Source organism: Mus pahari, chromosome 8 (genome assembly GCF_900095145.1).
Source record: "Mus pahari chromosome 8, PAHARI_EIJ_v1.1, whole genome shotgun sequence".
NCBI lineage: Eukaryota > Metazoa > Chordata > Mammalia > Rodentia > Muridae > Mus > Mus pahari.
Window position 1 is genome coordinate 56,605,006 of NC_034597.1, and position 27,548 is coordinate 56,632,553.

At 46.3% G+C, this 27,548-nt stretch overlaps 2 protein-coding genes across 3 annotated transcripts in view; both read left to right on the forward strand.

The window, feature by feature from the left end:
• Positions 1–6,590, forward strand: part of Nuggc (nuclear GTPase, germinal center associated) — a 37,579-nt gene extending 30,989 nt beyond the window's left edge. The window contains exons 15-19 of the mRNA XM_021204139.1: positions 933–1,071; positions 2,197–2,305; positions 2,839–2,975; positions 5,789–5,879; positions 6,323–6,590. Coding sequence (XP_021059798.1) covers positions 933–1,071; positions 2,197–2,305; positions 2,839–2,975; positions 5,789–5,879; positions 6,323–6,468 — 622 coding nt within the window. The 3' untranslated portion in view covers positions 6,469–6,590. The remainder of the gene's footprint in view (positions 1–932; positions 1,072–2,196; positions 2,306–2,838; positions 2,976–5,788; positions 5,880–6,322) is intronic.
• Positions 6,591–22,830: 16,240 nt separating this feature from the next.
• Scara5 (scavenger receptor class A member 5) overlaps positions 22,831–27,548 on the forward strand; it is a 98,283-nt gene continuing 93,565 nt past the window's right edge. For both annotated transcript variants that reach the window (XM_021203456.1, XM_021203458.1), the window contains exon 1: positions 22,831–23,176. The gene's annotated coding sequence lies outside the window, so the exon portion shown is untranslated. The remainder of the gene's footprint in view (positions 23,177–27,548) is intronic.

The window sequence follows — 27,548 nt, forward strand, 5'->3', positions numbered from 1 at the left end:
CTGTGGAATAAAATAAACACAAGGTTTTCAGAACTTTCCCTGAGTGTGAAAAGAAAAACGTGCCCCCAGGAGGATGCTGTCTGATTCTGGTGTGTGCGTGCTCATGAACGAGTTGTGGGCAGGGTCCCTTCCCCATGCCTGTGCATTCCCAGACCTTTAGCTCTTCCCTCCATCAGCAGAAAGATGCTCTCCAGACCTGAAGTACAGCAGCCTGTCCCCAAGCGTCCTGTCTCTGTCCCTACCAGTCTTTAAATGTTCAGTCATGCCATATCATCTCCTACCCCACCCTGTCACAGAGACATGGAACAGCATTCAGTTCAACCTACCTCTGCTGTGCTAACAGGCATGTGTTTGCATCGTCAAATGCTTCCTGCGTGCTACAGAGCAGCTTTGGTCTTTTACATATGAACAAGCAGACCATGAAGAACTATGAGAGACTTTCCCAGGGTCACCAGATCTTTAAAAAAACTCCTCAAGGATTCAAAGCCCCGGCTCTCTTCTCTGTAGCCCCTGATTCCCCCTTCTCAGATATTCTGAAGGGGATAGCCTCTTCTTTTCACTCCTTTTCATCTCCTCGCCCACCCTGAAGGCTCAAGTCCTACCCTCCCTGATGCATACACTGGCTATTGACGGTGAATTTTGAGGCGAGCCTGGCCATCGCCTCTTACTAGTTGTGTGATCTCTTGCATTCCAGCTATCCCTTCTGCACCCCAATTTTCTCATCTGTGACAGAGACACCATCACACCAACCACCTAGACCTTGAGGCCAAAGACCTTGAACAGCGCAGTGTCTGGCACACTATGAAGATCCGACAACTATCTTGCTTTGGCTTCTCTTTAAAGCAATAGAGGATATCAGCCTGCCTCATGCTTGCCTTGTCTGCACTGTCACCACCATGGTCACTTAAGCTGCTATGCCACTTCTTCCATAGGGATGGGAAGCCCACTGCCCCTGCTCTGATGCAGCACATAGATGCTTTCAAGCATTCCCTGGAGGAGAGGATGGCAGAAGTTGGGGTTAGAAGTGGCTGGAAACAAGATGGATACAAGAGAAGCTTCCTGATCCAGGAGGTATGATCCTCAGAGCGATTGGAGAGGAAGGATGAGTCATGGCGGGATAGGGATGGGAGAAGAGGTCCTAAAGCCACCATGGTGGCAGAGGACACTGAGGCCAGCTTTGTTCCATGGAGAAGCAATGAATAGGAGCACCCAAGGCAGTGAAGTGGACTCAGACCCCAAAATATTCACAGAATACTTAAATGTATAAAAATGTGCATCCCATTTACCTCTCCATCATTTCTGCCAATTTTATGAAGGAGCCAAAGGAGGGAAGCTTAAAGAATTCATCCTTTATCATTACTATGGCATCATCATCATCACCACCACCACCACCACCACCATCATCATCACTACCATCCATCACCATCACCTTTGCCATTACTATTAACATCATTATTATTTTAGGTTGTTTGCTATTGTTGACAACTCCAGGCTCTTGTCTGTGACTCACTTTCTTCCAGGCCGAACTGGAATCACATGTCTAGGCTAGAAATTACGCTGGTGACCCTGGTGACCCTGGTCTCTCAAAGGGGCTTCCTAGGTCTGTGCTCTAGTTAGGATGCTCTTACTGGGTTTGTAAGGTCTAGGGACATTGGGGCTCCTTAGGGAATGACGATCCTCTGGTTAGAGTTCTTGCCCATGGGGAGCTGGCAGCTGGGAGGTGACACGTGAGCAGCTGTAAGACTTACTCTCCCCCATCATATCCTGACAAAAGCAAATTAAGGAAGGAAGGGTTTATCTTGGCTCATAGTTTGAGAGTACAGTCTATCCCTGAGGGGAAGCTGTCGAGGTGGCTACTCACATTACATCCAGGAAGCAGTGGGTGCTGAATATGGGTGCTAACCTCGCTTCCTTTTCTTTGGTGTCGTCTGGGATTCCACTCAGTGGAGTGGCAGTACCCACGTTTGATATGTGATTTGTGTATCTCAGCTAGTCTGATTGATATGATCCCTCACAGATGTGCCCCGAGGTTTCTTTCCATCATTATTCTAGAGCTGGTCAAGTCAACAATACTTTGTCATCACAACAGCCAAGCCTAACGTGAGGCAGGGGGATGGGGTGGCGCACAGACAGGCACACCCGAGTGCTTCTGTCAGAGGATCCATCCCAAATCCGTGTGTTAACATGCTTTCTCAGATAAGCGCCATCCTGGGAGGCCTGGAGAGCCACATCCTCCGAAGGAAAAGGAAGATCTATGAGTCTGTCACCAGCTCCATCCAAAATGACCTGAAGCCCTGCTATGAAGGTGGCTCCCAGGGAGGTGCCTCCTCTTCCTGGGTTTCTGGAGCCCTCCTGTTTTCTATTAGCTTCCTGCTCTGCTGCCTTCTTTATAAGAATCCACCTCTACAATCAACTTCTGGTGACATTCTCAACCTACACGTTGAAACGACTGCAGGGCACAGGGAAAGAAATGGAGGGACCTCGTTATCTACATGTTGCCTGGGCTATAGTTTAGGACGAAGATTTTACCTGTGGCTTCTTTAAATGCTGGGGGATCAACCCTCAGGACCCTTCTTGAGTTAGAGACTGATTTTTTTTTTTTGTAACCTGCTTGGTTCAGTCACTCCTTAGGTTTTCTGAATGATAGTTAATCTAAGTCTTGGGTTGCATTATTTTACATGATAGGTGTATATGTATGTACATGTGCTTTTCTGCTTGCTTGCTTGCCCGGTTTTTCTTCTAATACCATAGATTTCTGACCAAGTCCTGACTATCATGTGATTGTGACTATCCTCTATTATTTCTGCCGCCCCCTTCCCCTCCCCCCCCCCCCGTCAGAGGCAGCTCAGATCACTGGCAAGAAAGCATGTGAGAGAATGAAGGACGTCATCAGGAGAGGGGTGGAGCGGCAGGTGGCTGAAGGGTTGTTTGAGAGGGCTCAAGAGAGGATGTGGCACCAGTTTCGACAGCTGAAGGTATTCTACATCTGCGGGGGGAGGGGGAAAGGTCCAGCCCTGGGGAAGGGAAGTGGGGAGCACAGGACAGATGGTAGACAGCTGGACCAAGTAGAGCTGGATGCCGTCTGCACCGGGCCTAGCATATGGTCACATGGCTCAACATCCCTTCCTCCCTGCCACCAAGCACTGGTGGTAGCTATGTCCCAGGGCTGTAGAAATATGTCACCTTCTGCTCTTTCCTGTGCCATTCCTCTCTGCAAAGCCATCCATAGAGCAGGGGCTGTAAGAGGTAGGTGGGTGTGTTTGCGTGTGTTTACACATGATTCCCCAGCAAGTCTGTGACGTGGGCGCTGTTGTTTTATCCTTTCTATGCATAAACAAACCCAGGCAGAAGGAATGAGTCAAGAGGTGGCACAGCACTGAGAGGCAGATACGGAGAGATTTATGATACCAGCATCTCCAACAGTAGCATAATCTGAAGCTATATTGGGGTATATATGGGAGATGGCTCAGCTCCATACAATTTTTGATAAGCAAATGTCAGAATATGACCATAGGTCGGTGGGTAGTGGGACCTGGCACAGATTTAAGTTTGAGTCTTGTTTCTGCAATGGTTCCTAAAAGTCCTCTTGGGCCTAAGTGTAGGTGGGCAATTTTGTCTTGGTTTTAGGTCTTTTAGCTTGCTACCTTCTCCCTCCCAGGTGATGGAAAACCTTCATCTTAGTCCAGTTAGCCCCTCCCTGGCCATATGAGACTCCCAAGGCTTCTGTCACTGTTCAGGTTTGGCTGATCTCTGCCCCGCCCACCAGAGGAAGCACCAGGCTAACTCTTCACTGAGCTCCCTGAGTGAGACATTGGATCCTGTTTCTTCCTGACCCCGCCCACTTCAGGTTTAGAAACCCCAGTCTCTGTTGTATAAAGCATGGAGCTTCCTTCCCATGGACTAGCTGAGAGCTGTCTTGCTTATTAGCAGCTGTTTGAATCCAGTCAGCTAACATGGTATCACAGTCCAGAAACACATGTGGGAAACTGACCAAGTTCCATAGAACCAATCTCCACTGAGTATGTAGGAATTGGATCATAAAGTGTTCAATGAAACCAAAAGGGACTAATACACTAGCCATGTGCACATGTGAATGAAAAAAAGAAAGGACATGGCTGCTCCTAAGTGTGGTTTAGGAAGTATATCACAGATTTGTGGGAGAGCATAGTCAGAGACAGGGACATCGGGAGAGTCCAGAGTGGACGTGACCCTGGGGGGAGGCGGAGAGGGTGGGAAGAGAGGAAAGAGGAGAATCAGGTACAACAACAAGGTGGCCCAAAGGAGAGTAGACGAAATGATCAGGTAAGCAAAATAATGGGATTATATAGGGAAGGAAAGCTTGGGGAAGGGCAACCTGGCCCCTGGGCTGAAGAATTTAGGGTAGGGGAGAAGTGTGCCAGCCAGGAGGGCCCTTCGAGCATTGCCACGGTACCAACTCAAGACTCGTACAGTAGAGGACTGAGGGATTCAGGGAGAATCTGGCATCCAGGTCCACTTTGGTATGTACTCTTCAGCCATTTGTCCAGGGTTTGAAACTCAACAGTCTGTAGCTTAAATCACAGAAATATACATAGATAATAATGGGTAAGATCATCATGTGCTCCCATCCCCCGATCTTTTTCAAAATTAAGAATATTAGTCAACCTTTAATTATTTAAATATGTTTTATTCTACATAATGACTGGAATTTTGTTTTATGCACATTCAATGTGAGAAGAGGGGCTGATGAGATGGCTCAGTAAGTAGAGCCGCTTGCTGCCAAGGCCTGGTGACCTGAGTTCAATCCCTAGGACCTACATAGTAAAAGGAGAGAATTGACTCCTACAGGTTGTCTTCTGATTCCATCTGTGTGCCATGGCAATGTACCACTTTCCTCTATAAGCTAGCTAGCTAGCTAGCTAGCTAACTAACTAACTAACTAACTAACTAAAAATAAAATAAGTGGATTCCTTTACGATGTTCTTACAAGTTGAAGGGCAAGATACTATCTCCTGACTGAATTGATGAGTCAGTCTGACAAACTGATCAGTTGGGTGGCTTGCAGCCTTGTCTCCAGTCTGTAATGAGGTAACTGCATGTGGTTTTAGGAGCTACAGCTCTCCCAGTCTCTGATCTTACAGACAAGGATGCTGAGGGCAACTGAGTTTAATTTACTGCTCAAGGTAGGGGCCCTTGTTCCAGCATTGAGAGTGAGGTATAAGGTCAGGAATCGAGGAGATCTTGGCTCAGAACTAGAGTACACTATAGTGAAGAAAGGTGTCTTGGTGTTTGCCACGGGAGACAAGAAACAGAAGAGGGAAGAACTTGTCCTAGGAGCTCAAAGGGTTGAGAGTAGCAAGGAGACATTTCTCAGGCCTTAGGTTAGAAGAATCAGTCCTGTCAAACAAGGTATGCTGCTTGGAACACTGCTGATAGACACCAAATCAGGACTCATGCAGTAGAGGACTGTGGATAATGATGCTGCATCTCTTAGCTCCAGATTCAGTTGGCCAACCTTCAGAAGAAAGCCTGCCAGACATCCTCACAGGCAGGAAAAGAGCTGCAGAGGCTAGTGGGAGCCAGTGGAAATGCTGTCCTGCTGTCCTGCTGTCCTGTCCTGCTGTCCTGCTGACAAACCCTCTGGGGTCATCAGTACACTCTCAAGTGCTTCCTCTTTAGACCTGACTTTATTCTTGGGCAATCCAATTCTGGGTCATCTCCAGCTGAGGGTTCGAGTGAGGTCCATCTGATATAACTCACTTTCCCTTAGGTTCTTTATCCTAACCGATCTGATGTTCTTGTCATGTAGCATGGAATCACCGAGAAGGTCAAGGGCAGCATCACTACCATGCTAACCCTTGCTGCACCCCAGGGAGATGGACTCTACAAGGAGCTTGCAGGTAAACAGCTTTACTAAACTGTTAAATGAAGGGCAACTCTCATGGTAACCTCTGGTTGAATGTAAAGATATCAAAGTGGGGCTGGAGAAGTAGCTCAGCAGTTAAGAGCACTGACTGCTTTCCCAGAGGACCTGGGTACAACTCCCAGCATCTGCGTGGTGGCTCACATCCACCTTCAGCCCTTTTAACCACTAAGCCAGCTCTCCAGCCTCCTAGGGCTTTTAAAGGGGTAGGCTAATTTTAAGAGTGACCTTCCCACCCCACCCTGCCTCCTCTGCCACAAACCAAGCTGAGATAAATCCTCAGATAACTCCCTGGCTTGACTGTGTTATTTGCAAAACAGGGGGACAGGATTATCTGGTTGTTCTAGGCTTGCTGAGGGTTTCATCCTGAGGGATTCTGGAGAAGGCATTGACTGCGCATTTTTGTCTGCTTCTCTGTAGATGTCAGGAGTGAACAGAAGGAGATGGAAAAACTCCACAGAAGCCTGAGGGAAGTTGCTGAGAATGCACAACTGCGAAGGGGCATGCAAGATTTCCTCCTGCGAATGTCCCCCAGCAAAGCAGGTCCCCATGGAACAAAACTTTAGTTTGGGGAGGAGGGGCTTACATCTAAAGAGATGAAAATGGGTCTGGAGCCAAATAACCAGAATTATTGCTATTTTTTTAAAAACAGAATAAAAACCATTCCTCACCATTTGGAATTTCTATAAACACAAAACTGCTACATCATTATTTCTGGTATCATTTTCTTTTATAGCCAAAAGCAAAAAATAAACAAAAATAAACAAACAAACACAAAAATCCCCATTATCCTGAGTGAACTCTTTTTTTTTTTTTTTTTTTTTTCGAGACAGGGTTTCTCTGTGTAGCCTTGGCTGTTCTGGAACTCATACTGTAGACCAGGCTGGCCTTGAACTCAGAAATCCGCCTGCCTCTGCCTCTGCTGGGATTAACGGCGTGCGCCACCACGCCCGGCCTGAGTAAACTCTTAAGCGCTAAGGCAGGAACCGTATACATCACTGAAGACAAGCATCTACACGTTCCAAGCTTACATGTCAAGTAGAAAGTTACAAAGTTCAGTCTCAGGCTCTATTTCCCACTTTACTGGCATGAAAGAGACAGTGTTTACTTTTGAGAAAGAGACAGTGTTGCCCCCTGCAAATAAACCCTAGACCACGGTATTAGTTACCTTACTGTGGGTGCTAAGCAATACACTGGAACAAGTAACTGAAGGGAGGAAGGGCTTATGTTGGTTCAGAGTTAAAGGGTCTAATCCATCATGGCAGGGAACACATGGCCAAAGGAGTACAAGGCCCTGCTCACATCACCCGTAGTCAAAGAGCAGAGAGGAACACTGGATCTTGGTTCTCCTCTATACAGAAGTCAGTTGGGCCCCCATGTGTTCTTTCTGGTTGGTACTTTAAAGAAACTTCCACTTCACACAGACAGCTATACTACTGGAATACAGGTAAGTGTTTTAACAGCAATTTTAACTTATCAGTGGGTTAATCCTCTGATTCTACAGTCTTGAAGAATGGTAGTTTATTTGAAAAAAAGAAAACGTGTTTTATTTTTTATCTATATAGGCATTTTGTCTGTGTGTGTGTGTGTGTGTGTGTGTGTGTACCATGTGTGTGCCTGGTGCCTATGGAGGTTAGAAGGGGACATTGCATCACCTAGAATCGGAATCCAGATGACTGTGAGCCATCATTTGGGAGTGGGAATCAACCCTGGGTCCTGTTCAAGAGCAGCCAGACCTCTTAGCCATATCCCCAGCACCCAAGAATGCTGCTTTCTTAAAGGCTAGTTGCTGTGTAGGAGCTGAAACCAACTCATTAAACTTTGTTTTCAAATTCTGTTACAGCAAAATGCCAGAAACCATCTTGGGGAAATTAAAAATGAGTAGGTGATCTTCCTAAGATGTAAGCCATGATGGATTTTTCTCTTCTAGGCAAGGCCAATGAGATTACATTTGAAGGCAGATTCCTGCTATTAATATGCTTTTCCTGTTGTTATTGAATATATATAACAATTAGCCCACCCTTTTGAGCAGATTTCCACAGAACAATGAAGATGAACTGTTTTGTAGTGATGCTATATAGACAAATAGATGATTTCTTAATTCTTATTGATGATTCTATAAGAATTCTCAAAGTTATACTAGTAATTAGTAAGCCCTTTGTAATAGGATTGTTATTAAGTCCTCTCTGATATTAGAACTACATTGAGAACTCTGCCAGTCTTCAAGTGTCATGAGTTAATTGTTTCTAAGATAGAAAGCAGGCGTTTGCAAATTAGAACATACCAAGAGGTTATAAAACAATTAACCCAAGGTCATAAAGAGAGTACGAACGATTTATTGTAGAACAAGGACAGAAGATAAGACATTGACTGGGTTTCTCTATACAAAACTTCAGTGATAATTTAGTTATGGTCATTTACTCTCCGTGAGCCTGTAGAGCTAGTGACAGATAACAAATGTCTAGTCTTTATGGACACACATGTAAACATCTCTGTTGTAAACTTTTTATTCACTTTATGATTTGAATTTATGTGTAAACTCATGGTGAATTTTTTACCATGTGATCATGAATTCTAAAAAATATGTAAGTGCTGAGGTCAAAGGGTGTGTGTGTGTGGGGGGGAGGAAACCTTTTTAGAAATCTGAGGAAACCTAGAATAACTTAAAAATAAAGATTAAAATCACTTTTCATGGCATCCCTTTTTCTTCCTGCAACTTTAACTAGGGCTGGGAGTTAGAGCCTCCTAGTTCTTCAGGAGATAAGAACAAAGGCTACTTTACTTAATCTCCTGCTGTTTTAGGGTGAGGTGCTAAATGCCAGAGACTGCAGGAACTTGGATAGGCAGGTCAGCTACCACTGCAAAGTAACTTAGACTTAAGACAGGTAAATGTTTTATTATTAAATAGCAACCTTAAATATCTTGAAAGACCAAGTCTTGTCCCCACAGATGCTCTTACCCCTTGGCTACCTTCAAGAAAGACCAGACCTTCACCTCCAACACACACACACACACACACACACACACACACACACACACACACACACACACACGCACGCGCACAGGCACACACACACACACACACACACACACATGCACACACAAAACAGGCCTTTTGTCTTTTGTCTTTTAAAAATTCTCCTGCCTCAGCTCCTAAATTCTGGAACTTCATGGTGCAGCACCACATCTGGCTTGCCTTATACTGAAAATGCATCTTTAAAGACCAGTGCATGATTTAATACTATAAGGTGTTTTGAAAATACTTTTTCAGGTTAAGCAGATATTCTAAGTGTTGACACCTCTCATCACACATACCACAAACTCAGATTTCTTAATACCTTCAGCAGTGTCATCAGGAAAGGCCTGAAGTAATTAGAAGCTGTGGACAACAATTCAATCCAGTTTTTGTTCTCCCCTAAAGCTCATCTCCTCATCAACCACAGATACTGATAACTGTTTGAGGTAAAAGGTTCATTTTCAAGAGAGCATCCACTCTATAATCACTTATAGTCAATCAATTTATTGATTGGACTTTATTATGGACTTCATAAAACCAACATCAGGTTCAGTTTGACATTCAGTCCCAGGAGTGCTTTTCTCTGAAGAAGCGGAAGTGCTTCACCTGTGGTGCATTTTGCTACTCAGAGAAATAAAAAGACCCCTGCTTACAGGTCAATGATTTACAGAATTAACAAGTCATTCCATTATATTAAGAAACTTTTTGAAACATTTTTTTAAGATTGTAAGTTTATGTTAGTGAAAGAGATAATTAGATGAATGTAATTTGGGGTCAACATCTTAAGTATAGCTTGTGGCCACTGCCTTAGTTGCTAAGTTGCTAGTAAAGTATAGGCATGTCTACCATCTTTTTCTTGTACACCATTGATGAAAATGTTAGTCTGAAAAAAAGGTCAAATGATTCCCCTTTGATCCTTTGATTTTACTTCTGCATGTGGCAAGCATAGTCAGTTTATATTATATATAGTAACATAATACAATTATATAATATTATTTAAAGGCAGAGTATGATAAGTTATCTACTATATAGTCTCTAACTTATCATACTCTGCCTTTAAATCTACTATATAGTCTCTATATACTATATATATAGTATATAAATCCTAAGGCAAGCATGAGGAAAATAAAAGAGTAAAATATCTAGTAAGCTATTAAAAGAAGTAAACAGAAATTATATGATGTTCAAATAACACAGCAAATGTGTGGAGATAGAGAAAAAGAACAAATGTCACAAGGAAAAACAAAGTAACCAAATAGTAGAATTTAAACCTAATTATATAGGTAATAACATTAAATGTAAATGGCATAAAACATTTATTTAGCAGCAGAGACTGTTAGGTAAATTTTTAAAATGTTGTCTACAAGAAATCCACTTCAATGTTAAGATGTAAATAAGTTAAAAGTTAAAATATCAAGTTTTTTTATTACAAGTACATAGGAGTAAAATCTAAGGTTAGCTTGTGGTCACTGTCTTGGATGGAGTTTGGGGTTACTGCCCTGGTTACTATTAAGGTTGTTATTAAATCAAACCAGTGAATTTAAGGAGAAGAATATTATTAGACATAAAAAGGTTTATTGCAGAGTGATGAAATGGGTAACCTGTCAAGAGGACATAAATATCTCAGTTACGTGGCTAATAAATCTTCAAAATACAGAAAGCAAAACTTGCTAGAACTAAAAGGCGAAATGGCCAAACCCACAGTTATAGTTGGAAATCTCAACACCCCCTCTTGATAACTGGCAGAACAAGTGGAGAAACACAGCGAGAACATGGGAGGCTTGACCAACCTGTCACTCAGCTATGCTGAAGTAAAACAAAACATCGCCAGGCGGTGGTGGCGCACACCTTTAATCCCAGCACTTGGGAGGCAGAGGCAGGCGGATTTCTGAGTTCGAGGCCAACCTGGTCTACAAAGTGAGTTCCAGGACAGCCAGGGCGACACAGAGAAAACCTGTCTTGAAAAACCAAAACAAACAAACAAACAAACAACAACAACAACAACAAAAAGACATAAAACATCGTGTTCCACATCAAGGTGTGCACATCCTCTTCTAATAGACATGAATCATTGTTAATACATACATACCATCAATGGAGTGATAATATAAATCTCAGGAAATTTAAAGAGTGGGAGGCATGTAGAATATACTCTTGCACCCCAGTAAAAAATTAGAAATCAATAACAGAAATCTGCAAAATCTCCAAATGTTTTAGAAGCTAAATAATATACTTCTCAATAATCCACAGGCCAAGGAAAACTTGTGGAATAATCTTAGGTTTATCTCTTTCTTCTCCAAACCTTAGTTCTACTCGATTAAAATGACCTCATGGTATCAGAAGCAAAGGGTGACTCTAGCCGAAAAATTGTAGCTGGGCAGTGGCATTGGGGGTTGTTATCTACCTAAAAAATGCAACAAGCAGCTATCAGCCACACGGTTGTATCCTCTAGCAGAGTGGAACAGACAGGAAGATGTGGGATGAGTTTCAAGTCCTGTCAAGAAACTATAGACATAAACCTAAGAATTTCAGACTGATTTGACAAAAGAAAGAAAGTTTTAAAAATCAAGAGGATCAAGAAGATTTTAAAATAGGGACAGAGGAGTCAGGATATGGGTGCCTGGCTTAAAAGGGTTAATATCATATTTCTTAGTCTAAAACCTCCTCTGGTAAAGGGTGACTGGCTAACAGAGCCAGGGTACAAGACTGGGGTCCAGAAAGCATCTCAATTTTAGAGGAGACCGGGAGATGGCTCTGTAAGCTGGGCAGAAGTAAGCTAGAGAAAACACTGCTTTTTTTTTTTTAGGAAATAGGGGTTATGTCTGTATGCCCAAATCACATCTATGAAGGGCAGGGAATGAGTGCCTATGGGGAACAACTGAGCTGTGTCCTCTTCCTGCAAAGCCACGCCCCTGGAGATGGGATGCGGAGGCAAACCTTTGTCCTCAGCACTGGTGAGTACATAGATGAAGCCTCTCGGGTCTCTCCTCTCTACAATAGTCATGCTCTCAGGGTCAAGAGGTGAAGGAAGAGGTTGTGATTAGTCAAGAGTCAAAAATAAGACTGCACTGGTAAGAGAGAGAACAACGGGCTGAAGAGATAGCTCTGTGGTTAAGAAAGAGTATTGTCTGTCCTTCCAGAGGTCCTGAGTTCAAGTCCCAGCAACCATATGGTGGTTCACAATCATCCGTAATAGGATCTGATGCCCTCTTCTGGCATGTACCATATACACACACAGAACACTCATACATACATAAATAAAATTAAAAAGAAGAGAGAGAGAGAGAGAGAGAGAGAGAGAGAGAGAGAGAGAACAACAACTTGACTGTCATACCTCCTACCACCCACTCACCACCCCTCTACCTGGAATGGTGAGCTCTTGCTTTGGAGAGTGAATCTCTCTCTCTCTCTCTCTCTCTCTCTCTCTCTCTCTCTCTCTCTCTCTCTCTTCTCCCTCCCTCCCTCCTTCCCTCCCTCCCTCCATAAAGAGTCATTAAGCCTTTCTACACTGTGGGAAACTTGAGTTATTTTAGACACAAAAGGACACAGGGATTCTTTATCACTCACTCTTGGGCATGGTGAAGATATCCACTGTTATGGTTTGGATGTACAATGTCCCTGACATGCACATGTGATTGAACACCTTTTGGTGTTTGGGGGAGTCTGGGGTGTTTGGTTTGGAGGAGGTTATGGAACCTTTGAGATGCTGGGTCTATTTGGGGGAGATAAGTTATTGGGGGGCAGGGCCTCAGGGATGATTGCCTGACCCTACCTCTGGCTGACCTTTCTCAGCTTCTTGTTCTGTTGAGATGTGGGTAGGCAGCTGCCACCAGCTCTGGTCACCATAGTCATCTGCCACCACGCCCTCTCAATATGATGAACTGTATCCTCTCAAACCATGAGCCAAAATAAACATCTTCTCCCTTCATTGCTTCTTATCAGTCACTTGGTCACAGAGAAGAGAAAATCACGAATGTATCAACCGTTCCCCAGTCCTTTTTTGTCAGAGAGTCTTGCTTGAGGGCAGGTTCTACCTCAGCAGGTCTGAGAGGACGGGGAGATGCAGCCTGGCTGCTGGTCTGAGGTCCCCGCTCTGGGTCTTTGGGTAGCGTGATGGTGATGTTGATTGTCAGTTTGACAGAACCTAGAGTCATGCCGGAGAAAGCCTGTGTCCTTGAAGGAGTCTCTGGAGTGAGTTAACGGAAGGAAGAAGAGCCATCATAAATGTGGTGGCACCATGCCATGGGCTGGGGATCTGAAGGGAGCAAAGGAGAGAAGGGATCTGGGCATCAGCATGGATCTCTGCTTTCTGACTGTGGGTACGGCGACCAGCTGCCTCCTTTCCTGCCACCATGACTCCCCACTTTTGTGGGCTATACCTTACAAACTTGAGTCAAAAGAAACTCCTTGCTAGGTATTTGATCACAACTATGACTATGACTACAACTATAATTACAACAACAACAAAAGAGACCAATTGCAATGTGCTGAAGGCAAGAAACTTTCTTTGGGAAAGAACGTGGGACTGGATGAAAAAAAAAAAAAAAAACAGGGAGGAAAGAACAGAGAGAGGCACTGCACCATTCTGGGGCCAGCAGTTCCCTGAAAGTGCAGCACCACTGTGGACTCTGACTGCTGAGCAGTCCAGAGCTGCCTGCCAGACCTTTCCTAGCCCTGTTTTATCTTCCACTCGTGAGCTCCCACCGAGAGAGAACTGGTGTGTCCTTGAAGGGCCAGTGACCTGCAGCATCTTGCTCATCTCAGCCCTACCCGAGTCCCTGGACAGCGCTGTCCCCTCTTCATCATAAAGGACTGGGCATAAAGGCTGGAAGGCTGAAAGGAGAGCTTAGAAGTCACTCTGTGGTCTTTGAGCAAAGGTCAGGTTCTTACAGTAACACAAGACTGTGTGATTGCCTGTGTTGACCTGAGACTTGGAATGCTGGCTCTGGAAGTCTGTAGGACCCAGCAGGGCCATCAGTGTAGGCTTGGAATGTCAGCCCCAGACGCTTGGGTTTCAACTCTGCAATGTACCCATAGCCGGCTGGGATGTTGCCACCAGCTTGGAGACCAGTCATACAGTGGAGCTGGTTCTGTGCCCAGCTTTAGGAGATGTAGCTGGGAGATGACTCCCCAGAGAAGAATCCATGCAAAGACTCTCCTGTAGGTCACATGCCCTCTCTTTCCAGAACTAAGAGAGACAGGGTTTCTCTGTCCTGGAACTCACTCTGTAGACCAGGCTTGCCTTGAACTCAGAAATCTGCCTGCCTCTGCCTCCCAAGTGCTGGGATTAAAGGCGTGTGCCACCACTGCCCGGCTCTCTTCAGGATTCTTGTCTCTTTAAACATTCTACTGATAGATTTTGTATTTCTATTTATTTATTTTAATGTGTATTTTACATTTGTGGTGGACTTAATTAAGAATAGCCCCCATAGGCTAATATATTGAATGTTTGATCCCCAGATGGTAGAACTGTTTGGAAAGATTCGGAGGTATGGACTTGTTAAAGTACGTCCACCGTGACCGGCTTTGAGGTTTTAGAAGACAGCCACCATTCCCAATGTCTCTCTGTCCTCCGCTTGCAGACTGAGATGTGAACTCCCAGTTGTTCCTGCTACCATGCCTTTGCTCCATCATCATGGACTCTAATGCTCTGAAACTGTAAACCCAGTCAAACGCATTCTTTTATAGAGTCACATCCACCTCCGTAGCAGAGTAACTAATCAGCCAGCATGTGTGTAGATGCAGAACCATTTGTGTGCCTGGTACCTGCAGAAGCCAGAAGCCAGGGCGTTGGAACCCTTGGGCACGGATTCCCTGAGCATAGGGTGGTAGACAGTTGTGAGCCACCGTGTGGGTACTAGATAGTGTCAGAGCCCAGGTCCTCGGCAAGAGCAGCGGATGCTCTTAACTACCGAGCCATCTCTCCAGCCTCTCCACTGATTTATTTGAAAACAATGTCTGTGAATGTAGAGAAGCCAAAAGACTCAGGCCACAACCCAGTCTGAGGCTTTCGTTGTTGTTGTTCTTTAGAAATACAGGAGATAAATAGAAAAAGTAACAGTTAAGGGGTTGGAATAAATGCCAATGGGAAATAGGTTTTTGGTGTAAGAGTTGAGAGTTTAGGGAACTCTTGCTTATTATGTAAGCCTTAAAGAACTATTTTTTTAAATAGTAGAATGTCTGCATGCCTTCCTTTGATAAATATACAATCTAAATAAAAAAATAAAATTTCCATTTTGTGCCAACTCTAACTTATGCTTCAGAAAAGAAGAGAAAGACAATAATTCATCACGCTTTCTTTCCCTTTCTTCTTTAAAATAGTTTGTTTGTTTTTCAAGACAGGGTTTCTCTGTATAGCCCTGGTAGTCCTGAAACTGGCTCTGTAGGCCAGACTGGCCTTGAACTCAGAGATCTGCCTTCCAAGTGCTGGGAATACAGGTGTGCACCACCATGCCCAGCTCCTTCAGTTTTAAAAATTTATCTATTTCCTATTTATCTGTGCAGCTTCCTTTGTTTCTGCCATTCTTTTTCCATCTTTGTCATTTTTCTCGTTTCTTCTGTTCCTGACATGGTGCTTGTTGAAATGTCTTCACTATTAGGCTCATCACATCTACAGGACGCCACATGTCCTGTTCTTCATTTGTGAGTGACTTCTCAGCACAATGGGGGTTTCTGACAAGTTTCTTTCTGACATGGGAGCAGCATCAGAGGTCACTGGGCCCAACAAGTCACACGATGTAAGAGACCCCTGGTGTGGTAACTCTGTCGGGAACAGAGTCCCAGGCTGTGATTGTACAAAGCCCATGGTGGGACTTTTCAGTCCTGACAGCCAGTTCTAGATGGCTCAGTGCTGAAACAGGAAGTTATGGTTGAAACAAGAAATGCCCCTTATAGACTCAGGCTGATGGCCTGCTTGGAGGGGGGGGGGATTATGGAACCCTTAGGACACAGCCTTGTTGGAGGGAGTCCATCACTTGGGGTAGGCTTTGGGGTATTGTAACCTTATTTCTTTCTCCTTCCTGTGAGTGGATGGACTGTGATCAGCCCTTCTCGACATTGTGGGCCCTCCCCCTGGAACCCTAAGCTAAAATGAACCCATCCTTACGTTGCTTTTCGTTATGGTATTTTATCAGAACAACAGAAAAGCAACCAATACACAGGTCCTTTGCATGCAGAGAAAACTCTGCATCTCTTCTTGGATAACACAGAACCTTCTTCCCATGACGGCTCTGCACAGATTTGCAAGCGAAAACCTCCTCGGCGTGACTTCTCCTCAGAGTGGAATCTGCTTCTTTCTTGCCCACTTCTGCACCTTTCAGCTTCCTGGTTCCAGTTCCTAGCAGATAAATCTAGAAGTAAACGTCTGCATTTGTCAGTTCAGGGGCTCTGTGATGCCTGCCACCACCCCCCCCCCATGCTTCTGCCCATCTTTAACTCATAATGACTTACATTAACTCAGAATCATGTAAAGTAAGACCTTTTGAAAAATGTGCTCTGGGAAGCCTGGTATCCCACATCCTGTCCATGGGAAGGAACATCATCCCAGCACTGGTGTCTGTTTTACATTTATCCCATTATTCTCTTCTTAAGGGTTTGGCCCAGTGTCATCTCACTCTGCTTTGACTAGTTTTTTTGTGATTGAATGTTTGGCTACAAACTACAAATCGCTCGCATTACGATCATTTCATTATCTAACTCTCAAGCAAAATTTAAATCCTCTTTATTCTGAGATATGCTCCTTAGAAAGTCCCCCTGCATCTCCGAGTTTGACAATACAAGGAGCTCCACATAGGTCCCCGGAGGTTGTCCAGGGTGGATGCTCCCTGCCTGTGACCTGGGCCAGTGTTGGGAAACAGGGGCTGTCTCCTGCAATCCATCATCCACACACCTTCTAGGGGATGAACAAAGCAGGTGGTTGGGTAGATTTCATGACAGGTAAAGAACTGAGAGCGCCACAAGTCAGAAGCCCTTGTTTGCCTGACTTGGAGTCAGCACCAGCTGTCAGCAGCTGGACACTGTGGAGACCCCCATGACGATTACTATCTCATTTGTCAAGAGCTGTCAGCTTTGAGAAGTAATAGCTATGGCTGAGCCTTGGGAATCCTGAGCATGTTTTTAAAAGAGCCTCTCTCTCTCTCTCTCTCTCTCTCCTAAATACCCTTGATACAGGAAAGCCAAAACTAGGAACTTGGTTTCACAGACTAGGAAAGCTGGGTTCAAAGAAGTTTCATGACTTTACTCACAACCACAGAGCTGGAGAGGCTGCCTGGCTGGAGACCCACTCCTTTCTTCACAGGGCCCTTCTGAGGGGCGCTGCTTGTGAAGTCCAGCAAGTGTTGACTTTCTACTTCCTCTGGGCCGGTTTCTGGGCTGTGTGCTGGAATCAGACACACACAAGACAGAGGTAATCCCAAGAACACAGGAAGCCCTCAATCGCTGCTTCATGGTCCGTCCTGGCTCATCACCAGGAACACAGACCTGATGAGGTTACCATGGAGATTCTCAATTATGCAAAAACATTTTGCCTTCACATTAAACACCCAGAATCCACTTTCCTTAGTGTCACAGACTTAGCTATGGGCAAAGCCTAATTAACCTTCCACCTTGTGTCCTGCTACCTCATAGTGATGGTGGTGGTGATGGGTCATGGGATGCAGATGACCAGCTACCCGAAGCCCGTGGTTTGAATGGGAAAATATTGGTTTGTGGCAGAATTTTACTATTGTTTTATTTTAATGTCCACCAAGTTTTATTTTGCATGTGTGTGCACTTACGCGTGCATCACAGTGTGCATGTGGAAGTAAAACAAATCGCCAGAGTCGATTCCCACCATGTGGGTTCCAGGGATCAAACCCGAGTCACCAGGCTTGGCAGCAAGCACTTTTGCTTGTTGAGCCATCTCACAAGCCCTGGACTGTTTTGAGCTTAGGTGACAAAAAAAAAAAAAAAAAAAAAAAAAAAGTGACTGGAGCAGCCTGAGGTACTTCTTGCCCACTGAAAAAGAAAGCCGATTTTCTCAGCTACTGCTCTGTATTATCCAGAGCCTGGGGCTTCTCATTCAAAGTTCTTGCTGTAATTTATTAATCTGCTCTATACTTCATGGTGGGTGTGCATATGTGTTTCTCACTATCGTCCCAAATGTTCTGGATTCCCAAAAGAAAGACACACATACACAGTCTTCTATTTTAAATATCTTAAACAGCTTAATGGTTGGACCACTCCCTAACTCCATGTGGCTAACACACACTCCCCTCCGATATTCCTGAGACCATACTTTCTAAATCTATATTTTATCCTTGCTGCCCCGGACCTTGCTGGGCAGCCCTCCTGGGGCCGCTTTTCCCCTACACCTATACATGTCTGCTGTCTCTCTCTCCTGCACCTTTCCACTGTGGTCAGTCTCCTACACCCTTGTCTTAGGGGCATCTCCTCTTCCTCCTTCCTCAGTGTCTTCCAGGGAATCCTAAAAGTCCTGCCTCTGTCTCCCTGCCCAGCGATTGGCCCCCGGTAACTTTATTGACCAGTCAAAAACCAGTGGGCACAGGCTTCCTTCAGTCCTACATGCAGGACACTGCAAACAGGTTTTTGGGTAACACAATCAGCATGAGAACACAAGCCACTACACACAACAGAGATAATAAACAAGTGAAATGCCTGTAAAGGAGGGATAAACAGGGGCCAGAGAGACAGTTCAGCTGTTAAGATCACTGGCTGCTCTCTCGGAGAATCCGGGTTCAGTTCCTAGCACCCACATGGTGGCTCACAACCATCTGTAATTCCAGTTCCAGGGGGTCCAATGGCTCTTTTGATCTCTGTGGGTTCCTGCATGCATGGGTGCACATATATGCATTCTGGACACACCCAGACACATGAAAAATTAAATAATCAAATTGTGGGTCCACGTATATAATGTTACACTATTCATCAAGAAGAAAGGGTAAAAAGCAACAGAGAAATCTTATCCTGAGACAAGTCAAATGAACCAGAAACAAAAGAGGGGAAGGGGGAAGTGTCCTGACCCATAGCCACTGGCTTTAAGATGCTACACAGACTCCTCCAGCAATCTTACAGTTTGACAGTCCTATGCCCAACTGTGGGCTTCATGCAGAAAACTAGCCCCTGTCTAAATCAGTGTCTTACACACAGATGGTGCAGGAGGGGCTTGACCAGTCTCTTGTCACTTCTCTGCTGCTGTGATCAAACCCCGTGAACAAGGCAGCTTATGGAAGGAAGAGTTTGTTTGGCTTACAGTTCCCCGGGGTCAGAGTCCATAATGGTAGGGATGTTCTGACACTGGAGAAGAAGCTGAGGGCTCACATCTTGAATCCAAAGCAGGAAGGAGGGAAGGAGGCAGGAAGGGCGGGGGCAGGGTGGGGAGACAGAAGAAGAGAGGAAGAGGGAGAGAGAGGGCAGGAGGGAGGGAGAGGAAGAGAGGGAGGGAGGAAGAGAGAGAGAGAGAGAGAGAGAGAGAGAGAGAGAGAGAGAGAGAGAGAGACTAAGTAGGTTAGGCTTTTACTTTCAAAGCCTACCCCCAGTGATGCACTTCCTCTAGCAAGGACACACCGAAACCCACCCAAACAGTGCCACCAAGTGGGGATCAGGTATTCAAATGCCAGTGACGATGAGGGACATTTCTCATTCAAACCACTTGGGCTGTGCTTAGATTTCACCTCCCTCCCCCTTGTCCACAGCTGTCTTCTTTCTCTAGGTCTGTGAATAAAAAGAGATAGTGTTCATTTTAGGCACGGTTGGTATTACAGTCTGAATCTGAAATTCCCATTGCAGGCTTCATGGTTTGAATGCTTGGTCCTTAGCCACTGGTGCTATTTTGGGGTGCTGTGGAGTCTTTAGAAGGTGGAGTGACCAAGCCAGCTCAGTCAACAGGTTCTCCAGCGCAGGAGTGAGGATTAAAAAGGAAAAAGACAATTAGGCAACATTGTATCAGGACCCCAGCCAGTTCTCAGGCTGAGGCAGGTTTATTTTTTTCCCAAACTGCTTTTATATCATTTTAATTACATGCAAGGAATAAGTTCAAGCAGTACAATAAACACAAACATTCAAGGAACAAGCAAGGCAATAAACAACGCCCTGCTGCGATTGCTCCCATTATCTTTGTTTCTAAGGGCTCAGCAGGAGGACCAAGACATCTGAGCCCACTTCCCTGTCCCAGCCCAAGATCAGATTATTGCCTGAAGCCTACTTCCCTGTTCTAGCCTAAAATTAGATTCCTGCCTGAGCTTACTTCCTTGTCATGGCCCAAAGTCAGATTCCTGCCTGAAGCCCATTTCCTTGTCCTTGGCCAATGTCAGATTCCTGCCAAGCGGGCCCCCAAAGCTCTCGACAGTGGAGTCTGACTGGTGAAAGTTATGCCCCAGCCTCTCTTTCCTGCCTTGGTACTGCTTCCTGTCTGCCATGCTGCGGACAGCCTCCACCACCCGCTCTTGCATCCACCACACCTTCTCTGCCAGGGTGAAGTCACGAAGCAAAGGAAACCTTTCCTCCCTGGTTGTCATAAGGTATTGTGGTGCCAGGAGCGACAAAGGAGAAGAATGCATAGGACACCCCAGGTCTTAGCGACGGTCTTAACTTGTGATGTAAAACAGAATGCCTGTGAACAGAAATCTAGAACAGACAGGGATTCATTTCTTCTCCATTTGAGACCTGAAAGTCCAAGATAAAAACGCCAGCTTCCGTTGTGTCCTGACAGTGTGATCGCATGGCAGGAGTCAAGAGAGAGTCTTGCCATGAAGGTCAAGTCTTGCCATGGTAACAGACAGACAAGAAGAAGCTATTTACAGTGTGGTTGGCTCCTGCCATTCCCAATAGGCCCTGCCTCCCTGCACTGCTGCCCTGGAGATTCAGTTTCTGGGACGTGAGCTTCAACCACAGAATTAACACATTGCATTCCTTGTTGATGCATATGTGTGTGTAATGAAGGTCTGTGAGTGTCATATTCTGAGCACACACCTAGCTAGACGGGAGATTCCATTCCCAGGGAGGTTGGTGACTTGTTGAGTGACAGAAGCAATATTTTTGTAAGGAGTAATAAAGGGGGTGGTTACAGGCCTAGACTCACGGCAACGCCTAGGGCTGAACTGCAGCTCTGCGGTTCACAGGCCAGAGTGATCCAAGACGGATCACTTGATCTTTGTGTAAATGGTTTCGGGAGCCGCACCTACCTCACATGGCTGTTATGATGTCCATAACATCCCTCCCTGTATTAACAGCGTACAGATCTGCAGACTGAAGCTGACTACAGATCAGAACTATTTATTTTTAAGTAATCAGGGTTTGTACTGAATATTAAAATGTATCCATATCCTAATTCTCGAAACTATATGTTATGATGGCTGTTCACAATAACATTTATATTGTGTTGGATAGACTACAAAACCTGGAGATTCTTTAGAGTAGACTGGATGATGTGCAGGGCCTTCATGCAAACACCATGATGTTTTATACTGCGCATCTAAATGCCTGAGGTTTTGGCGTCCATGAAAGGGTCCTGAAACCAACCGCAGGAGGATATCAAGAAACAACTATATAGGTATTTGAAAAGTATTTGAAATAGTGCATGCATTATCTACATATATAGTATATAACAATATCATAAAGTGCTGCTTTTTTTTCCTCCTGTAAAGCAGTGTCCTGCAGAAGCTGCCCCTGGGGACAGTTAGAAGGGTGGTCACTGAAGATGACTAAAACTTTTCTGAGTAGCCAGCTGAGGGTTGGCAGCCGCACTGTGGGCAGAGTTGAGTTTGGCAGACTCTCCTCCTGTTAGAAACCCGACCTTGAAACCCGGTTCTCGTGTTTAGCCAACAAACAGGAACTTATTTATGAATGTTAGCTTCTGCACACTGCGGTCCAGACCCATCATCTGATCTATCCAGTCATGGCTCACACTGGGTTCTTGGGGAAGGGAGGGCATGTCTCTCTGATAGCCTTTCTCTTCCCACTGTTCTTATCTGAATTCACTGCTTCTTTAACACCTGCTTGGATTTCTTTTAAATCCTTTCAATTTGTGTTTAATTTTATTGTGTGTATCTGTATGTGTGTACATATGTGTACATGTATACAAGGGGAGGGGACTGAAGTCAAGTACTAATGTGATTCTATATTGAGAGTTTATATACAGGTTCCCTTGCTGGTCTGGAACTCACCAAGCAAGCTAACTGTCTAGCCAGTGAGCCCAGCAATCATCTTGTCCACAGCCCCCCAGCAGTGGGGTCACAGTATGTGGAGGCTGGGGTTCCAGCTCGGGTCCTGCTTGAGAGGTCAGGGCCCTGTGGACTCAGCTATCTTCCACCCAGTGTATCTCCTTTTTTAACAAGGTAATTGTTTGTGTCGTGGTTTCCAGTTCTTTGAGGTCCTGTCAGTCTTCCAACCAGCTGGCTTCTCCCAGGCCCATTCTCTCATGCCTTGTGCAGTCTTGGGCTCCACAGACACTGGCATTGTTACTGAATTGTGTTGATCTTGACTTCGGGAAGTTCTTTCAGAGCCCCCCACCCTCACCCCCAGACTTTATTCTAAATAGCCCCAGTGTGTGAAATGTTCAAGTCCTTTGGGAGTGGATGCAACTTCAGGAAATGCCAAATTTTTGCTGAATGAATTGAGAAATGCCAGTTCCGTGCTACAGTAAATTTTACAAGGCTGGTTTCCTTGGGTGTGTCATAAACCAGGTCTAGCTGCCATTTTCCCAGAAGCTGTCCAAAAAGTATTTTGAGCAAGGCCTTTAAAACAGTCACTGAGTCCCAAAGCCAAGGGCTGGAAATGCGGTGCAGAGAGATGTAAGTCTGGGGATGGCCACAAGAGGGCAGGCGTAGTCCAGACTCCCTCTAGAAGTTGCTTTTAAAACTTTTTTTTTTTTTTTTTTTTAAATAATAAAGACTGGATGTTGGAGCACCTCCCACCCAGTCAGTACCTAGCAGAGCTGCGGGTGACTCCACAGAATATCTCCGGATCGCTTTCTGAGGCTGACTGACGCTGCACCAAGACAAGGAGTCCCACGTGCAGACCCGTCATTCAGCCACTTTGTTGAACGGATCCTCTCATAGAAGTGACTCTGTGGCCCTGACCTAAATCACTAGGTGACCCTGAAGACTCTTTCTATATGACTCCATCTGAATTTGGCTGGCTGTGGGGACAAGCTTCAAGGGACTTTCTGGGTCTTCCTGGGGCAGCAGTCAGCTCTCTGTCTACCATGGCAATCGCTGGGAACTGAAGGGACAGGGCCCATTCTCAGCACACGGGGCATACAGGTGAGTTTTGACATTTTGACCTAAAAGCTTGGGGTAATGGTGTCCCAAGGGCAGATGGAGAAAGCGGTGTGCCAGTGTGCCGGTGAAGCTTAGGGCTGGGAAGTCCTGCAGGCCGAGGACCTGGGGTTGCCTGCCTCCAGGTGGGAGGGTCCCAGGGATCTGAGCCTGTAGACACACATGGGCCCCAGGACTCAGTTACTAGAGCTGTAGTGTGTGAGCCCACATCCAGATGCCAGAGGGATGCTGTGGCTTTAGTGACATCTCTGGCTGTCTTATGTCTCATGTCACAGCTCCAGAGCCTATTCAGGGAGTAAATGTGTGTGCACAGTATGTGGTGTGCATGGGTGCGTGTGTGGGTGCATGTGCATGCATTGAGTGTGGGCATGTATGTGTGTATAAACACACCAGGGTGGGACAAGTGATGCAGGAGGTTATTAGTGAAGCATCTAGACCTCGCTGTGAGTTAGGACCTAGTGAACTGAGTACAGAGAGGAAAAGAACGGGTTTAAGACCTATCTAGCAACTTTTCCTTGGGGGCCACATTTGCAGTGACTTTATTTGGTTTAAATGAGATTTAGAAACCAGGCAATCCAAAGAGAAGCTGTAAGCCCTGCCAAGTGAGAGGCCAGAGCCCACAGAAAAAGATTCAGAGTCACAAGCGAGGCACCTGATCTAGCTCCCCGCCTCAGCAGGAGTTTAGCCCTTTTGGTGCTCCCAGAGAAACTTCCAGAACCAGGGTTCAAACCTTAGTCTTAAGCCACTTTTGAGGTTGCTTTTTTTTTTTTTGTGAAGGGAACCCCCACACAACTTCATTTCTGGGACTTCTTGAGCAATGGGGAGTCCTCAGGACTCTGAGACCCCCATCTACTGAGGAAGAAAGAATTTTACAGTCTTTGACTGTCCCCTATCTTGTGTGGCTTTGAAAAGTCCTCGCTCCTGTATCAGCTCACACGATGCTCACTGTGTCCTCTTCGCTTCCCCCTCCCCGGGGAAGTGGTCCGCAGAGTGGACTTCACATCACAGGGGTGATGTCAGCAAAGTAGACCACCTTCCCAAACTGAGAGATAGAAAAAGGAGCCCTCGTGCCGTGAGCTCCCTCCTTCCGGCACCTGTGCAGAGAGTTCGAGGGTGTCCCAGGGCAGCTGTCAGATAGACTCTGGAGGTGCAGAGGGTTCGAGGGTGTCCCAGGGCAGCTGTCAGATAGACTCTGGAAGCAATGCTTATCCCCTACCTCACCCTTTGTGGGGAATGACTCATAACACCCCCCTGGGTGGCTTCCTTCTGATTAGCAAAGCTGAAGTCCAGGCTCCTTGAGCACCAGGGGACCTGGGGCTCCATCCATGTGACCCAGGTTCCCCTTCCAACCTTCTCCTCTGCTCATGCCCTTACAGATGTGCACTGGCTGCCCCTCCAAGGTGTGCCCAGTGCAGCTCCTGTAACAGCGGCCCTGAAGGTGGCCACTGAAAGTGACAGACATACATGTATACCTTTGATACAGCAGCCCATGATGGAGTCAGTGCTGTGTGTGGAGACACCTGAACCATCCATCTAATTACTGCCTCGTTGACTCTTTATTTCCAGTATTGTCATTCTTGCCTCTTTGGTCTTGGTTAGTTTATCTTTAAAATGGGAATGCTAAAATGATTGATCTGCCTTCCTGCCTTGCTCATGGTGCTCCTAGGAGGTGCTCCCAGGAAGTGCTCCCAGTTTTGGGAGGTTGGAGGGTAATCAGTCTGAGGCCCAAGGGGCATCTCCAAGGCACCAGCAGCTCCCGTGATCACCATGCCTCTAGATGATCAACTGTGATGTGCCTGAGAGCACAAACTGGGTCTAAAGATGGTAGAACAGGATCTCAGAGTTCAGAACCTGCTCCGGACTCTGAGAGGAGAAAACACAACCCCACGTAAAACCAGGGCAGGCAGAACATGCTTACATTTTGTTTCCAAGTAGTGAAGAACTGGCCATTTCCAAAGTCATCCCTCTCCCATCCGGACCTGTTCCACGCTGGCCCCTTTCCCTAGGCTGTTGCTCAGTCTATCCAGGCAGTGGGGAGAATGGGTTGCTAGGAGGGGTTGCTGGTGGACACATTCTAGGTCCCAGTGGTCTGGAGTTGATCAGGAGGGAAGGAAGGTGGCATGAAAGAGGTTCTGGAGACCTCTGGCTGCAGACACGGTTGCCTTTGGCAGAGCAACAGTTATCACAGGTTGCAGAGACAGTGGCCTCCAGCTTTGTAGCTTCTTAAGACTGAGGCCAGAGGGGAAGGACCACACACATCCTGAGATCAGGGAGGATCCCCTATAGTTGAGCAGAGCCAGAGCCATCCAGTGCCCCACCTAGAGGCCCCTGCTGGGCGGAGGGCTTGGATGGAGAGCCAGTGTTAGGAGATTAGCAGATTGGACACCATGGGGGAAAGGCACAGAATAGCTGGGTGGGAGCTGTCTATGTGAGAAGTCTTGAGAGACCCAAGGACCGTCTCCCTCTCCTGTCCCTCTCATAGGCTGGAAGACCAGTGACTGAGCACCTGTGTGTGTGTGTGTGTGTGTGTGTGTGTGTGTGTGTGTGTGTGTGTACCCAAGTTAGTGAGCCAGAGCGGGGAAATGTGGCAGGCACCCCACTACTTGGAGCGATAGAAGACCCCATCGATCCTGGGTCGTTGCTTGGGTAGTTGAACAGCCACTGGTCAATTTTAGCCTCTTCTCCTCCCCAGAGGTCAAGTCTCTCTGTTCTGGAAGCTTCTCTGGTAGACCAAACTCAAGTTGTAAAGAGAGAACACACGGTTTTGCTTTGCTCTTTTCCATCCTTCTTTATCCCCACACCCTACCTCTAAAGAGGGAAGGATGACTCCTAAGACCCATCGCAGTCTCCCTGTCTCCCCACTGGCACCTTCCAGGCACCGTAGTCTCACCCAGGGCTGTGGGTCCTGCTTGTTTCTCAGGATCTCAGTGTATCTGTTCCATATGGGGCTTGCGTACTGCTCTATGCTGGGCTTGTGCCCGTCTTCCTAAGGGCTTTGTTTTTTTCCAAAACTCACTTTGAAGATAAATAAAGGCCTCTCCCATCTGACTTATTTTCTCTCCTCTTCGCCTCCTTTGCCTCCCCTCCCCTCCCCTCCCCTCCCCTCCCTCCCTCTCCTTCCCCCCTTCTTTATTTCGGTTAAGTAACCAGACAGCTAAAGGTTAAGTAACCAGACAGCTAAGGAACATCAGGAAAACAAGTTGACGCACACTTATGGCCAGTTAGAGTTGTTGCTGAGGGTAATGTGTAAAATTACAGGCCATGTATGTGAAGAAAAAGCCAGAGGGTTTTGTATAAACAAACGCTTTGCGATTCGGTTTTATAAAAAGGATTTTTCTCATTACACAAAGAATGCAAATTCATCTTAGAGAACTCAGAAAATCCCTTCCAGCCCGGGTCTCATAAAGCCCTTCTTCCCCAGAGCCACCCGCACAGGCTCTGAGGATGGCCTTCCAGTCACACAATTATGCACGGCAGAATGAGACAGTGTGGGCCACACTGTGATGCAAACAACATGGCTGGGTCACTTCAAGTGAGAGTTTCCCAAGACAGGAGCTCAAGATGCTGCCCCAGCCTTGGGGGCACCATGCAAGCAGAAGCCCCCTGGCCAACAGTTGCTCAGTAAGACTTATGGAGACCACTCACCCTCTAGACTCCCCGGGAGATGAATTCCTGCCACAGCCTGCTGTGGGGTTAGGGACTGTCTGACATCCTCAGCTGACCCTAACCCATCTCAATGCATCTGTGCTTCCAGATTCCCTCTTGCAATTATCCCACCCTCCCAGGTCCCTAAGGTTACACAGAGGCTCCCAACCTTCCTGATGCTGCGACCCTTTAACATAGTTCCTCAAGTGTGGTGACACCCCCCACCATAAAATTATTTCATTGCTATTTCATAGCTGTAATTTTGCTACTGTTATGAACTGTAATATATCTGTATTTTCCAATGGTCTTAGGCAACCACTGTGAAAGGGTTGCTCGATCCCCAAAGGGGTCACTATTCACAGGCTGAGAACCGCTTGTAGGAGCCACTCTCACCATTTGGGTGGTAGAGTCTCTTTCAAGTGCTGCCCAGTGTAGCCATGGTGTCCCCAGCCTCGGCTCCAGCCCCACAGAGAGCTGGTGAAAAGAAAGGACAGAGCCCATGCTTGGCCTTCTGGCACAGAGCAGGGAGAGCTGGAGATGCGTGCGTGGGTGGGGGTGGGGGTCCTGAGAACCTGGATGGTACTCCAGCTCCTGTAGGTGTAGAGAGAGCCCCGCTCCACGCTGGGGGTCACATGGGTGGGCACCTCCAGGCTGGGGTCACATGGGTGGGCACCTCCAGGCTGGGGTCACATGGGTGGGCACCTCCAGGCTG